The 15,996-nt window shown below is 39.2% G+C and overlaps 2 protein-coding genes across 2 annotated transcripts; one reads left to right on the top strand and one right to left on the bottom strand.

The window, feature by feature from the left end:
- Positions 1–395: 395 nt before the first annotated feature.
- LOC146405126 (olfactory receptor 5AR1) lies at positions 396–1,328 on the bottom strand. The gene has a single exon (XM_085015142.1). The coding sequence runs from the start codon at positions 1,326–1,328 to the stop codon at positions 396–398; it is 933 nt and encodes a 310-aa protein (XP_084871268.1).
- Positions 1,329–12,837: 11,509 nt separating this feature from the next.
- On the top strand, positions 12,838–13,791 carry LOC146405127 (olfactory receptor 5AP2). The gene has a single exon (XM_085015143.1). It carries the CDS (start codon positions 12,838–12,840, stop codon positions 13,789–13,791), a length of 954 nt encoding a protein of 317 aa, XP_084871269.1.
- Positions 13,792–15,996: the final 2,205 nt, after the last annotated feature.

The following is a 15,996-nucleotide window of genomic DNA, read 5'->3' on the forward strand; positions in this document are numbered from 1 at the left end:
AATAAGTCAGACAGAAAAGCAAATACTGTATGATATCGCTTATACGTGGACTCCAAAAAAATAAACTAGTAAAGCGAAAACTATTATGTATAAAATAAATATGCTATATGGATATATTGTACAGCACAGGGAATATAGCTAATATTTTATAATAATTGTAAATGACATATAACATTTAAAACTTTTCAATCACTATGTTGTACACTTGAAACTTACATAATATGGTACATTGACCATACTTCAATTTAAAAAGAAAGAACTTAAGATTGAGTCAGCAATTAGTTGGTAACTCCAGTAGTGTTTATTGGAAAGTTATCTGTATTCTCTATCTTCTGCCACTAACCTTCTGCCCCTATCATTTACCTGTGGTAATAAAATATTTTCAATTTTTGTTATCATTGAGGTTTTTTTCCAATTAATTTTCTGAAAGCAGCTTTCACATCCTTGTTCCGTAAACTGTAGATCAAAGGATTCAACATCGGGATGATAATAGTGTAGAACACGGAGGCCCACTTGTCCTGATCCAGGGAGTAGCTGGATGTTGGCCTCAGGTACATAAACATGACTGTGCCATAAAAAAGTGTGACGCCAGTGAGGTGAGACCCACAGGTGGAGAAAGCCTTTAGGCGGCCTTCAGCTGAGCGCATCCTGATAATTGCAATAAGGATGAAGGTGTAAGAGATAAAGATGATGAGGATGGTGCTGAATTCAATGAAGCCACACAGACTAAAGAGCAAAATCTCACTGATGTGGGTGTCTGAGCAAGAGAGGGCTAAGAGCGGTGGGATTTCGCAGAAGAAGTGGTTGATGATATTGGAGCCACAGTAACTCAAACTAAAGGTGAGGGAAGTGTGGGCTACTAAACTCGCCAGACCAGCCAGGTAAGAACCCAGCATGAGAGCCAAGCAGACTCGCTTGGACATGAGAGTGCTGTAGTGGAGGGGTCGACAGATGGCCACAAAGCGGTCATAGGCCATGGCAGCCAGGACGTAGCATTCAGCATCCACAAAACCTACAAAGAAAGCAAACTGGGCGGCACAGCTGGAGAAGGAGATAACTTTGTGCTTTGTTAGGAAGTCCGCCAGCATCCTGGGGGCAATCGCTGAGGAGTAACCCAGGTCAACAAAGGAGAGGTTGCAGAGGAACAAATACATGGGTGTGTGCAGCCGAGTGTCTGTTATGATTAGGACAATCAGACCCACATTCCCCACTACATTGACCAGGTAGACCAAGAGGAAGACCACAAAGAAGATGATCTGGAGCTGAGGGTCTTGAGTGATGCCCATAAAGACAAACTCAGTCACCATTGAGTGGTTTTCTTTATCCATCTTTTCCATTTAATGCGTGCTTGGATTTGGTTTCTTGTTTGGGGTGATTCTTAAAAATCCTCCCAGTAATTAGAGTCAATGACTCACTGGTAGAGTAACTCAAATGACTTTGCTGAAGACAATGGTCACATGTCTTCTCCAGGAACCCAGGAGAAATAGGACAAGATGTTGGTGTTTTAGGGATGGCAAATTCTGCTTCACCAAAGACCTTGGTGCTCTGAGATTATTTATCACATGGTACCAGTTTGACCCGATCTGTGCAATTATCTGCCTAATTAATTAGTAAAGAAGAGCAGTTTTGAGTGTGCCTTCTTCTTTCTAAAACAAAGCAGATAATGAATAAACATTAACCCTCGTGGCAGATAGGCGCAAAAAGAAAAATGAACGTGTAACAGATGTGTAATGCATCTTGATATGTAACCTCTTTCTTTCTCTCACACACAGACACACACAGACACGCACACCCACACAAAGTGACATACTTGGAGAAGAGGGCGAGCATTATTAGAATGAGTAGTGGATAAGAATAATTTTTAAAAAGCCAAGAGTTACTTACTGAATGTTAACTATATGCCAGAATTTTTAGCTCCTCCACACATTACGTAATTTCATCTTCACGTAGCTCTATGAAGTAGGTACCAATATCATCTCCATCTTATATCTGAAAAGAACAGACAATCAACAGCCAGTAAGTAGCAGATCTGGGTCAGTCTGACTCTAGAGTCCTCTTCACTTTATTGTCTTCACTTTATGTGATTTGATGGAGGTTACATATCCTTATTTTTGTGCCTGCTTTTCTTTCTCCTGTCTTGCCTATTATGCACTGGCTCAGAATTAACCCTTTGGTCTCCCTGATCTTTAGAAGCACTGAGAAGTTTGATATGGGTTATAATCAGGATGAAGACATAGCTGTGTCTTTAGGCAATTCTGTCACGTAGCCAACAGACTGTCACACAGATCAATTCAAGGATCTTTCTCTCAGAGAAACAGAGAAAGTGTTACCCAGCTCTGTGGACACACAGAAGCACATATTTGGTCAACTTTTGTCTCTTTGGTTGGATAGATATTTGATCCACTGAAGAATTGTCAGAAGGAAGTGTGCAAAACCATAGCAAACCAAACCAAAACATGAAGTAATTCAGAAATAAGTAGCATCCTCTACCAAAACCTGAAAGGAGAAGTCAGAGTTTATCTATTGTAATTGGCTTACTGCTTAAGAAAAAAATCAGATATCAGAAAGCGGAAAGAATGCATCATTCGTGGGACTGTGAACATTCATAATATGTTATCTAGAATCATAGAGTGGTTGAAAGTAGTGCTCCATCTTCCAGTTTATGCATAGAACACAGTCAACTGCAGCAAAGAAGGTGTCCTATAAACAAACAATCGATAACTTATATTTGTAAAAAATATATAAAAGTAAAATATCTTTTACTTTCAAGTTTATAATTTGAAAGTAAGTATGTTTACTCCTATTAAACTCATCTCATCCATAATACGCTGGGAATGTGTGCATTGTTTCATACATTAGGTCAATTTGGAAACAATGAAAAAATAAACCTTGGAGAAATTATTTGAAAAAATATAATTCTCATAAGAATGTGTACCCACAATGCAGAAGAAAAACCCTTTAAAATTTAATAATAAGAAAACAAACAACCCAAAAGAAATAGGGCAAAACTTTGAACAGACACTTCACCAAAGGGATATATGACTGACAAATAAATGTACAAAAATGCTCTAATCATTTGCATTAGGGACATACAAATTAAAACCACAAGGTGATATTACTACACATTTATTAGAATGGTTAAATTGAAAAATATGAGCCATATTGAGTAATGACAAAGAAGGGGAGGAACTGGAAATTTCTCACTGTTGGTGGGAAGGGTACAACCAATTTGGAAAATACCTTGGCAGCATACAATTAAACATACAACTATCTACAGTATGGCCCAGCTGTTCCAAAAAAACCTGGGAGCAATCTAAATGCCCATTCATGTGTGGCAGGATAAATACATTTTAATATGTCCATAAAATGGAATGCTACCCAACAATTAAAAACAGCCAGCTGTCGATATTTGCAACGTGATGTATGAAACCCAAAGTAATTAAGCAGAGAGAAAACAACCAGACAAAAAGAGTATATCTTATGTGATTTTACTTATAAAAATTTAGAAACTACATGCTAAGCAATAGTGAATCTAGTGATGAGATAATGACTGGGGAGAGGTGTGTGTGAAGAGGAGAAGGAAGGAGGGACTAGCAGGAGGCATGAGAAAATTTTGTGGGGTGATGTATTCGTTTGCTATATTGATTGTGATGATGGTTTAGTGATATATATATAAACATATTACGTTTTTACTTTACATATATACAGTTTATTGTACATCAGTTATACATCAATAAAGCTATTATTATACTTATTATACATCAATAAAGCCGTCTCAGGGAGTTTGTTGCAGAATCATCGATTGAATCAGGAACTGCCAATTTCAACTATACTGCTGTGTTCATCCCTCCTCCAGGCCCACTGCTTCACATAGGAATATAAAAATAACCCACCATGAAAATAACATAAAAGATCTACTCTAGCTCTTCCCTTTTTCAGGTTGCTCTTGCGCTTTAGCAAGAGAGAAAATAATCCTGTTGTTGACCCTAGGAGGACTCAATTAGTCCAGCCTCACAATTTTGCAGATGAGGAAACAGACATCAGACATGAAATGCAATGGTGATACTCAACTGTAGCATTTAGCCGGGCGTGCTATGTCTGGTAAGAACACAGCACAGGAGTCAGGACTGATCTGTGTCTGAGGACGTGCTGGCCAACTCATTTCCCTCAATTGGAAAATGTGATTAGAAAATCATTATTTCCTTCTTTATAGATTCAGTGTTCCAATTAAATACGGAAGTATATGAGAAGGTGTCTCACTGATCATAAAGCACCTTACTTGTTCTCAGTTATAATGAACAAACAAATGCAGGTTTTGCCACTTTCTGCTGTTGATGGCTAGCATTCAACATATCTTCTTGGAGTCTTGGTTTTTCATTTTTAAAACAAGATTAACAACTTTGTGCAAAAATAGAATGTACATACATATATATTCTCTCTCTCTCTGATGTTTAGTTCAGTGACTGTTACGTGCTAATTGCTTTATGCATTTGGCAGTTGTGTGTAAGTGAAGATGATTTAACTCAATAGATGAGCGTACATTCAAAACTCCCAGAAAAAACAAAAAGATTCTGTGCCTATTCCATAAAGGTGATGTATTACGGACTGCCTTGACACTTAGGGAAGGTATGATTTTAATGATACAACATTTCTATTGAATAATAAAACAAGTAGAGATGAGGCTATAAAATCAGGGCTGATTAAAACAAAAGAAAAGAAAACCCCTATGTTTTTCTTTTTAGTTTCTTGTAACTAAAGTACAAATGGTCTGACTCTTGAAACGGCAGAATAGTGAGTAAATAAGAATATTCCATAATTAACAATAAACTCCAATATTTAAAAAAATACTGTCTTCCAGGAGCAAATTAAAGTCAAATATATTTTAGATTTCTATGTATCACCTGTTTTTGTATATTTATATGTAAATAATCCTGGGGTAAGACCACAGAATCCTGGTTGTGGTCCTGTTTCTCCAACTAATTAATTGTTTGAACTCGATGAATTGCTGTGTGATATGCAGCTTCCTTATCTGTGAAATGAATGGGGCAGAGAATGCAAACTCGATTCTAGCATTTTTTGAAATCTGACTTAGAGTGAGACACCTGAAAACCAAACAAATTGTCTGTTTCTCTTTTTGAAATTTTAAGATGGGATGAACCTGGGGCCAAGAAAATCTATGCCCAAAGGCAGACTGGGCTGTATAACGCTCCAATCCCAATAGGCTGTATCTCTTTCTCTTTCTGTCCCAAATTCTCACCTGTCTTTCACTTTCTGGGGCCAAGTTGAATGTTTCCTCTTCTCTTACTGGGCTATACTGGACAAATATTCTGAGGAGAATTCACAGATGGTCAGTTGCTCTAGTAGTTGTCTCTGTCTCTTGCTCAGCCCACCTTTGCTTCTGATGGCTGGAAATATTTAAGTTGCAGAATCTCAAATTATCCCCAGAGAAAAAATGTGAGGAAATTTCTTCTGCACTCACAGGACACCTAACAATTTAATAAACCGTCATCCCCTAAGGGACTTTACTTTCTATTTCTTCAACTTTAATGATAAAAGAAGGGAACACAGGGGAATTCTTTTCTGCTCCTCTAGTTCGGATGGTTGAGTCAATAATGAGTGCTGTGCATGCACTTTTTTTTCTTTTTATCTTTTTTACAAGCCCAATGCTGTCTTCCTGGTATGATTTTGATGGCGATTTAGAAAGGTCCTTTTACTAATGCCTGAAGTCCTTTCAGAAAGGATGCTACTTTCAATGTTATATGGAGTGACTATACTTACATTATGTTTTAATCTGAGACCCTAGCGTAGTGACTAAACTTAATGTAACAAAAAAAAAAAAAAAACTAAATAAAATGTATGTATCTGAAACTTAACGAAACAAATTAATGAGATTGATCTTTTTTGAGAGCCTAGTTTGGTGGATAGGAAAAGGAACAAAGAGGCTCTAGGAAATTAATAATTTTTGCTTAAAAAATATTTATTCACCAGAGATTCTTCAGGGTACTTTCTACATGTGATCCATTGGATCTTCTGTTGATAATATTATTGCTCCACCTTCAGATAAAGCGAATGACTTATTGATACATAAGTAAAGTGGGTGAGTGAGGATCGTTGGACTTTTCCAGGAAGCACAATCAGTAGTTTCAAAATGAAAACACTCATCTATTTGAGTCTGAGAAGGTCGCTATTCATGGTCAAAGATTCCTACTCCGGGAAGAGATCTAGGCTAGCTTACCAAACATTGTTGTTTTTCTCTTTGTGTGTGTGTATGTATGTGTGTGTGCTTTTTAGGGCCACATCTGCAGCATATGGAGATTCCCAGGCTAGGGGTCTAATCGGAACTGTAGCCGCCGGCCTACGCCAGAGCCACAGCAACGCCAGATCCAAGCTGTGTCTGTGACCTACACCACAGCACACAGCAACGCTGGATCCTTAACCCACTGAGGGAGGCCAGGGATCAAACCTGCAACCTCAAGGTTACTAGTTGGGTTGTTTTCACTGCAACATGATGGGAACTCCCATTGTTGTTTCTTATCTCATGACAAATATTTGTAAGGAAAATAGGATGAAAGATAAGATTCAAATATCAAAAACGTGATCAAGGAGTTCCTGCTGTGGCATGATGGGATTAGCACATCTCTGTAGCATCAGGACACAGGTTTGATCCCCAGCCCAGCACAGTGGGTTAAAAGATCTGGCATTGCCACAGCTGCAGTGTAGGTCACAGCTGTGGCTCAGACTGATCCTTGGCCAGGGAATTCTAGAGGCTGTGGGGTGGCCAAACAAAAAAAGGAAAAATGATTAAGTTGGTAAAAATTACATGCTTTAATTTTTTTTAATTTCAAGAGATAGCATACAATTTTTTTTCAGCTTTTCCATTATATAAAGTAAAAGGCAAATGAACAATTGTAAGGGTCTCACTGCCTACACTGTCTGCATTTTTTAAAAATGTATTATAGTTGATTTACAATGTTCCGTCAATTTCTGCTGTAGAGCAAAGTGACCCAGTTTTATACACACACACACGCACACACTCTTTTCCTTTTTTTTTTTTTTTTTGTCTTTTGTCTTTTTTTGTTGTTGTTGTTGTTGCTATTTCTTGGGCCGCTCCCGCGGCATATGGAGGTTCCCAGGCTAGGGGTCGAATCAGAGCTGTAGCCACCGGCATACGCCAGAGCCACAGCAACGCGGGATCCAAGCCGCGTCTGCAACCTACACCACAGTTAACCCACTGAGCAAGGGCAGGGACCGAACCTGCAACCTCATGGTTCCTAGTCGGATTCGTTAACCCCTGCGCCACGACGGGAACTCCCTCTTTTTCTTATATTATCTTCCATTATGTTCTATCACAAGTGACCGGATAGAGTTTCCTCGCTCTATAGCAGGACCTCATTGCTTATCCATTCTAAATGTGATGTTTGCATCTACCAATTCCAAATTATTCCCAGCCCACCCTGCTCCCTCCCCCTTGGTAACCACAAATCTTCTCTTCATGTCTGTGAATCTATTCCTGTTCTTAGATAGGTTCATCTGTGCCATATTTTAGATTCTGCATATGTGATATCATATGGTATTTGTCTTTCTCTTTCTAGCTTACTTCCCACACTATGAGAATCTCTAGCTCCATCCATGTTGCTGCAAATGGCATTATTTTGTTCTTTTTATGGCTGAGTAGTATTCCATTTTGTATATGTACCAAATCGTCTTAATCCATTCATCTGTCAAATGGACATTTAGGTTGTTTCCATGTCAAGTATCCTGTTGATAGACATTTGAGTTCGTTCTGGTCTTTTGTTATTGGAAGAAAAAAATCTGACAATAAATAGCTCAGTGCATTTTTTTTCCCCTACTTTTACAAGCACATCACCTAAGTGGGTTCTGAGGAGTGGGACTGTTGAGTCAAAGGGAAATTTAATATGAAATTTTGCTAAATATTCCAATTTTCCCCAGGCAATGTAAAGGAGTGCTTCCTTCCTTACAGTTGATACGTACATCCTCATTATTTGCAAATTATGTTTCAGACTGTGTGTTGATTGGAGTCTACTCTATTTTCCCTCCAAGGTACTAACATAAAAAAAGCAAAGGTTTGATATTTAACAAAAATAATGCAAATATTGTCTGAATTGCCAGAGGTAAAGCAACACATCTTTTAAATGGATATGTCCCTTAGTATTTAGTGAAAATTTCAGTGATTACATTGTATTGAGAGATGAACTTAGTGTGTTTTCTTAAAGTGACGTAGATAATGTAAATGATCATAAGATACTGATCTTTGTTTTGGACTTTGCATCTCTTATATGGAAGATATATTTAGGCAATGGGAAATCTTGTACATCTCTCTCTAGGCTGCACAGGCTGATAATTATTTCTTACTCTGGACGGTCAGGAGGAGTCAGGGTGGGGAAAACATCTATCTGTGATCATTGGATGCAACAGTTCACATTCATTTAATTATCTGCCCTATGGGGTAGATATCTAGAAATGAACAAGCCAAGGCCCAATGGGATTTTATGCATTATCTGAAGTCACACAATTGGTGAGCTACAGAGCCAGGACTGAAAGCCAAGACAGTCCTTGTTTTGGCTACATCCTTGCACCTCCTGCAATTAGTCCCCCACCATGATTCAGGTAGGATAACTTATATGTGCCCAAAGTCCTTATACAAGGCAAGGCCAGAAGTGGAACTAACCTGCTCTTTTTTGGAGACTTTAAATACTCCCAAGGGGACCAGACCACTAACTGTCAGGAAGGGACAAGAAAAAAGATGTTTAATAGTGGTTAGGAATATCAGACTGAAAATTCCTTCTCTACTGGGAATTGAGCCCAGCTATCGTGAGGGTAAAGGAGAGAAATATGAAAGGGGCATGTGATTTCTTTAGTTCCGTAGAGAAATAAAACCAGTGGAATAAAATGAAGTGACATCAGGGATGTAGTCCCCAGAGACTAAAGAACAAAGAATACATCCTGTTTTAAATAAGATGGGATGCTTCCTCTAGCCTCTGGTCTAGGGATTCCGCGATTGGAAATAGCTGGAAAAAATATTGCAGCTGCACTGCAACAACATACTCTATATTTTGAAATGTATTTTATATTTTAACAGATCGAGGTACTTACATTTAAGGAAAAATAAAGAAGGATTCAGTCTCTGCTGAATTCAAGAGAAACTATCTTATGACAGGGAAGGTATAGAGTGCTGCAGTTTTCTTATCTCTGTAACAAATGGTGTTTTAGGTCCCTTCCACCTGAGCCTACTGCTTAACCTGGGAGAATTAGAGTGGACATCTTCTCTAAGAATATTTTAGGGTTTTTTTGCTGCTTTTCTCTTTTTGGTGAATTTAGGCACTGGACAAGAACAAGCAAAAGAATCAAATAGAAGTCAAGCAGTTAAGAAAGGTAAGAAAACATATTGAAGGTTCTGTCCGTGAAAGTTACTAACTTGAAGAAAAATTCACAATCCTGTTAATTTTTCCAATCACCTTTAGACCCAAAGTTCCAGGGGCACTGAGTGGCTAAGAAAGTATGTTAGATAAATACTCTGTCCATTTTTATCAATATGCAATCTGTTAGTCATTAGAAGAACTATAAAGGGCAATAAATAATATGATTTTAAGGATTTTTAAATACCAGTGAGTCTCAGGAAATCTCACTATTATTTCCACAAACTCTTAGAAAGTGACCACCAAGACAGAGAACCTCTGGACTAGAGTGTTGACTATGATGTCTCAGAACAAAAACTGAGAATTTCATTAACTGGAAATAAATTAGACCTTCATAGGCTATCTCTGGGATTCTGGGCAAGTCACTGACCTTCTGTTCCTCCCATTTCCCATGTGCAAAAAATGGTTATAATACTGCTTATCTCATACAATTTAAATAAAATCCTGCAGCAAAAATCTTAACACAGAGCTTGTAAAGCATAGGGAGCGCTCAATACATCTTGAGACCTTGTTATTTTTATTCATCATTGCCTTTGCATGTCTGGCACACATACAAAAATGTCTCAGGCATTTTATTCCATTTATTTATTTATTTATTTATTTATTTATTTATTTATTTATTTATTTATTGTCTTTTTTGCTATTTCTTGGGCCACTCCTATGGCATATGGAGGTTCCCAGGCTAGGGATCGAATCGGAGCTGCAGCCACCGGCCTGCGCCAAAGCCACAGCAACACTGGATCCGAGCCGCGTCTGCAACCTACACCACAGCTCACGGCAACGCCAGATCGTTAACCCACTGAGCAAGGCCAGGGATCGAACCCGCAACCTCATGGTTCCTAGTTGGATTCGTTAACCACTGCGCCACGACGGGAACTCCTATTTCTTTTATTATTTCTGGTAGGAAAGGACTCTCAGGGAAAGTTTCTGGTTGAAGATGAGAGGAAAAATCCATTTCTCCTTTAATTCCTTCTGGAGATGCTTATCTTTGAAGTTCAAAGACAAAGTTTAGTCCAAGGAAGAGGGCCAGGGACATACATCTGTCCAGTGAAATCAGAAGAGAGGCAATGCAGTGTTGGGGAAGTAATAATGTGGCCTCCAGAGACCTAGGTTCTAGCCTGGATTCACCAAGGATTATCTCAGAAAGCCCTGCATTTCACTGACCTCACTTAGACAATTTTATTAATATTATCAAAAGATAATCTTGATAATGCTCTTGACCTTGTCCTTGCTTATCTTCCTCATTGATTCATGGCAAGCCTAGATAAGATAAATGGGTGCAATGACACTTTGAAAGTATTGTAATACTTATAAAAATGCCAGGTTTTATTGCTGGTTAGGATTTTTGAGCCCCTGTCCCACTGGAAACTAGGTGAAGCAGAGCATCAATAGGCACTTTTGTGTATGGCCGTGTCTGTGATAATGGAACAGTTCCTGCGGAACAGTTCCTGCCCACCCTTCTTCCCAACTGTGCTTAATAGCTCCTTTAACTCCAATATTAGCTTAGGTGTTTTAATCAAATAACTTCCTGCTGTGAATAATAAAGAATTTAACACTTTGAGCTATAAGTTGCCAGCTGGATTAGAACCGTTTTCTCTACTGTTTAATAATCTGAAGTCATGGATGAAGTAGAGAATTGGAGTGGAAATGGAGAAGACCTCCACTGGGGTTGTTGCCTAAAATTTAACTTGGAAGATCCAGGTTGGACATCTATTTTGAATTTTCTTTTTTCCTTCTTTCCTCTCCTCCACTCCATCCCTCTTCCTTCCTTCCTTCCTCCCTCCCTCTCTCCTTTCTTTCTTTTTCTTTCTTCCTTCCTTCCTTCCTTCCTTCCTTCCTTCCTTCCTTCCTTCCTTCCTTCCTTCCTTCCTTCCTTTCTCTCTTTCTTTCTTTCTTTCTTTCTTTCTTTCTTTCTTTCTTTCTTTCTTTCTAGGGCCGCACCTGTGGCATATGGAAGTTCCCAGGCTAGGGGTCCAATTGGAGCTACAGCTGCCAGCCTACGCCACAGCAAGACCAGATCCGAGCCGCGTCCGTGACCTACACCACAGCTCACGGCAACACTGGATCTTTAACCCACTGAGTGAGGCCAAGGAATGAACCTGCAACCTCATGGTTCCTAGTCAGATTTGTTTCCATTGTGCCATGACAGGAACTAACTTTCTTTCTTTCTTCCTTCCTATCTTTTCTTCTGTCTTCTTTCTTTTGTCCTAGATTTCTCTTCATTACATGTTGCAAGGAGTGGATTTTATTTCCATTTAGATGATCTAGTGCTGGATTTTTCCCCAGATTGAATATGGTAGCTGGAATATTCCTCTTGCTGCTGGTGATATCTTCTTGTTTTGTTGTGATCCTGTGAATCTGAGAGTTAGGAGTCTTCAGTGCTGTGGCTGGTTCTTACTGCTTTTGTCTGGGATGTCTACTCATTCTCACAATGTGAGTCTCTAAATATTGGAGGGAATTATTCAAAATGCTCAATATTTAACTGAAAAAATTTTTTTTTCTGTAAATGCTGATGCTGGGAAATGTGGATAGGGTTGGAACCATGCTAGCTGTATGGGATATCCTATCTCTTGGCTTGGCCATCAATTTTAAAATTCCCCCCACCCCCAGGGAATCCAAACTCTTTTATCGTTTGGCATTGCTGATTAGTTTTACTAACTTTCAATATTTTTCATTCATGCCATTAATACTGTAGAGGAACAGTCAGGGGCCTGAATTCATTTGGACATTTTTCTCCAGAAGTTGTGTCTAAAGGGTGTGCTTTTATTTATTTGTCATAATTTATTTATCATAAATAATGACAAAATACTTCTTCAGGATAAGTTTCTACAATTATCCAATAAATAGTTCATGCCAGAAGTGACCTTAGTTAATGGATATTAAGTCACTCTTCTGAAAATCGTTTGTTAGTGGGCAGCACACCTAGAACTCAACAGTCCTTTCATGTATTTTTACTTGACATTGAGGCTAATACATTTTTTACTAAGGTTTTCACTTTGCACACTTCTGTTAGAATTTTCATGAGGAGTTCCCGTCGTGGCGCAGTGGTTAACGAATCCGACTAGGAACCATGAGGTTGCGGGTTCGTTCCCTGCCCTTCCTCAGTGGGTTAACGATCCGGTGTTACCGTGAGCTGTGGTGTAGGTTGCAGACTCGGCTCGGATCCTGCGTTGTTGCTGTGGCTCTGATGTAGGCTGGTGGCTGCAGCTCCGATTCGACCCCTAGCCTGAGAACTCCACATGCTGCGGGAGCGGCCCAAGAAATAGCAAAAAGACAAAAAAAAAAAAAAAAAAAAAAAAGAATTTTCATGTGTACATGTCAACGAAATTATGTTTATAGCTCTGTCATGTATTCATCTGACCAAGTGCCATGTTCTATCTTCTCTCTTATTGTAGCTCAAATGATCAGATATAACAAAGAAGTCCAGGGAAAGAATCAAACAGAGGTGACAGAATTTATTCTCTTAGGACTCTCAGACAATTCAGATCTACAAGTTGTCCTCTTTGGATTGTTTCTGTTAATCTATATGACCACCATGGTGGGTAACTTGGGGATGATTTTGTTAATTAAGATTGATCCCTGTCTCCACACCCCCATGTATTTCTTTCTCAGCAGCCTCTCCTTTGTTGATGCCTCTTACTCCTCTTCAGTCACTCCTAAGATGCTGGTGAACCTTGTGGCTGAGAGCAAGGCCATTTCTTTTAATGGATGTGCTGCCCAGTTCTATTTCTTTGGCTCCTTCCTGGGGACTGAATGCTTTCTGTTGGCCATGATGGCATATGACCGCTATGCAGCCATTTGGAATCCCCTGCTCTATCCTGTTCTCATGTCTGGGAGAATTTGCTTCTTGCTGGTAGCTACCTCATTCCTAGCAGGCTTTGGGAATGCAGCCATACACACAGGAATGACTTTTAGGTTGTCCTTTTGTGGTTCCAACAAGATCAATCATTTCTACTGTGATACTCCCCCCCTGCTCAAACTCTCTTGCTCGGACACCCACATAAATGGCATTGTGATCATGGCTTTCTCCAGCTTTAATGTCATCAGCTGTGTTACGATTGTCCTTATTTCCTACCTGTGCATCCTCATTGCCATCTTGAAGATGCCCTCCCTAGAGGGCAGGCACAAAGCCTTCTCCACCTGTGCCTCTCACCTCGTGGCGGTCACCATATTCTTTGGGACCATTCTCTTCATGTACTTGCGTCCTACATCCAGCTATTCAATGGAGCAGGACAAGATCGTCTCTGTCTTTTATACAGTAGTGATCCCTATGCTAAATCCTCTCATCTACAGTTTGAAAAATAAGGATGTGAAAGAGGCCCTAAAGAAGATCCTACAGAAACAGATAATATAAAAAGCCATGTTGCCTATTACCTTGTTATGGAAAAAAGAAATGTTTTCACGTTAATTGTATTGTCTACATGCTTACACTGTTTTTCTATGTTAAAGTAGATGGTTTAAAATGAGGTATACTGATGTGGGGAGTTCATTTTGAGAAGTAATTATTCACTGATTCCTTATTAAATAAACAGTAATGGTTTACAATTATTAAACAATAAAATAAGTTATACTTCTTAATATTTTGGTGTCTTAAATGTGTATTCATGGGCCTAGAGGATCAAGAAACACAGTGGGGGAAGGAAGTGCCTGGTAAAGTATCAAACTACTTGGAATTGGCAGTCCTGAGTTTAAATCCCTATTTCAATATTTTGTTTTTTTTACACTCAGTTTTATTATATATATGTATAATAAATGTGGGTATATATGTGTATGTATATATATCTATGTCTATATCTATATATATGTTAGTGTTTGATTAGATCTGGGCAAACAGACTCTGTCACGAGACACATTTCTACAATATTTTCTTAGCCTCTTTGCTGAAAACTCCATCTTGTCCTGCTTTACTTTACCCCATCTTCCTGCTTGGAAAACAGTCTCAGTGCTGGTAAATGACATAAGCTTAAGAACAAAGACCTAAAGGCATAAGTTATTCATAGGGTCAGCTGAATGAGGACTTAATGTGTAGGTCCAGGCACACTGGACATGTGCAGATTGGCACGCCATTTTTGCAGCATGAAAAGTCCTCTTAAGAGTAAAAGAAAGAGGAGCCTCATGGCCCCAAGGGGTTTATGAGGGGTCGTTAGCAGGATATGCATTAGCAAGGAGAACCAAGGTGCAAAGCTAGGCACTCTGGGTTGCTGCAGATTGGTCTGCAGAAGCACAACGGTGATTCTCTAGATGCTATGCATAGATAGCTGACGCCAAGCTTCCTCAAATGCTAATGATTCTTAAATGCCTAAAGGTCAGAATAAAAGCTTAATCAGCAACCAGCTGTGTGACTTTTAAAATAATTTAAAAAAACCCTATATCCTGTGATATTAGCTTGGTATAAAAGAGGTATGTTAGTGCTGGACAAAGCCACCCTCTGGATGAGGTGGGCCAGGTGCTGGTTTGGAGGTGCTGTCCAAGGAAAAAGGGTTGGGTGAGCTGGTCCTCTGGGTAATGCTGGGGCAAGGTGTATGTCAGCTAGATTGACGGACAGTGACAGAGATGATGCCTGCCAGCACTGGGCCAGCTAGGTGGAAGGAGAGAAAAACAAAAGGTGCCCACCACAGCTTTCATTCCTAGAGAAAGTTTCACCAGATACCCATCCCTTTTGCACAAGTCCTAAAATTAATCAAGGAGTCTCCTTATACGACTCAGGAGCTTTTCATGCTTCTACCTCTGTACTGAGATTTAGAGCTGGTGGTATTATGTGCAAGCCCTTCCAGAGTGTAGTTTCTGTTTCCCCTAGCACTCTGGTCTTCAAAGCCAGATGTTATGGAGGCTCATGTTCCTGGTGCAGATCCCCAAGGCTGGGGAACCTGACACAAGTCTCAGACCTCTCTCCGCTCAGAGGGAATCTCTGAGATTGTGATAGCCCTCCTGCTTGTAGGTTTCCACACTGGCAGTGTGAATAAACAAGACTGATTTTGATTCCTCTACCAGTACCATGGATACTTCTACCACATAAAATGTATTCACTACATATTTGTTGAATGAATGAATTAATGCAGTGAGATTCAGATTCTAATAGAAATAAGTAAGGATTATATTTTAAGTGGAATTCTGAAATTGAAGGAAGGACCTAATAAGTCTTGTGCCACTTAATTCAGTTTGGTGTGCAATGGAATCTGAAGACTGTCAAAGAGATTTTGCCTTTCTCTAAGCATCTAAGTTATTCTCCAGGGTATGAATGGCTCACCAGGGAGAATGCAGTTCAATGATCTCAGTGAAAAATAAGTGGATGTTTTAATTTTGGATTAGCTCATATCAAGCTTTATATTTTTTAGTGTTTTGTAGAGATGATTACATCTCAAGAGCACTGTCACAACTATAATAGGCTGAACCTCTGCCTCAGATTCAGAAGCAGCGTTTTCTACTCTTTGTTGAATTAATTAACCATGTCTTAAAGGTGTCATAGCTGAATTCTTTATGCCACTTCTATTTTCATCAAAGCTATAAATTTCACATTGTAAGGAAGAAAACTCATATTCCTCCAAAAACCAATAAATAA

This window comes from Sus scrofa, chromosome 2 (genome assembly GCF_054392235.1).
Source record: "Sus scrofa isolate SSC_HxYL_T2T_F1_AM1 chromosome 2, Sscrofa_HxYL_maternal_Yorkshire_Landrace_v2.0, whole genome shotgun sequence".
Classification (NCBI taxonomy): Eukaryota; Metazoa; Chordata; class Mammalia; order Artiodactyla; family Suidae; genus Sus; species Sus scrofa.

Bases quoted from the DNA above. Each gene is read 5' to 3' on its own strand.
- LOC146405126 (XM_085015142.1), bottom strand. From the start codon at position 1,328: ATGGATAAAGAAAACCACTCAATGGTGACTGAGTTTGTCTTTATGGGC.
- LOC146405127 (XM_085015143.1), top strand. From the start codon at position 12,838: ATGATCAGATATAACAAAGAAGTCCAGGGAAAGAATCAAACAGAGGTG.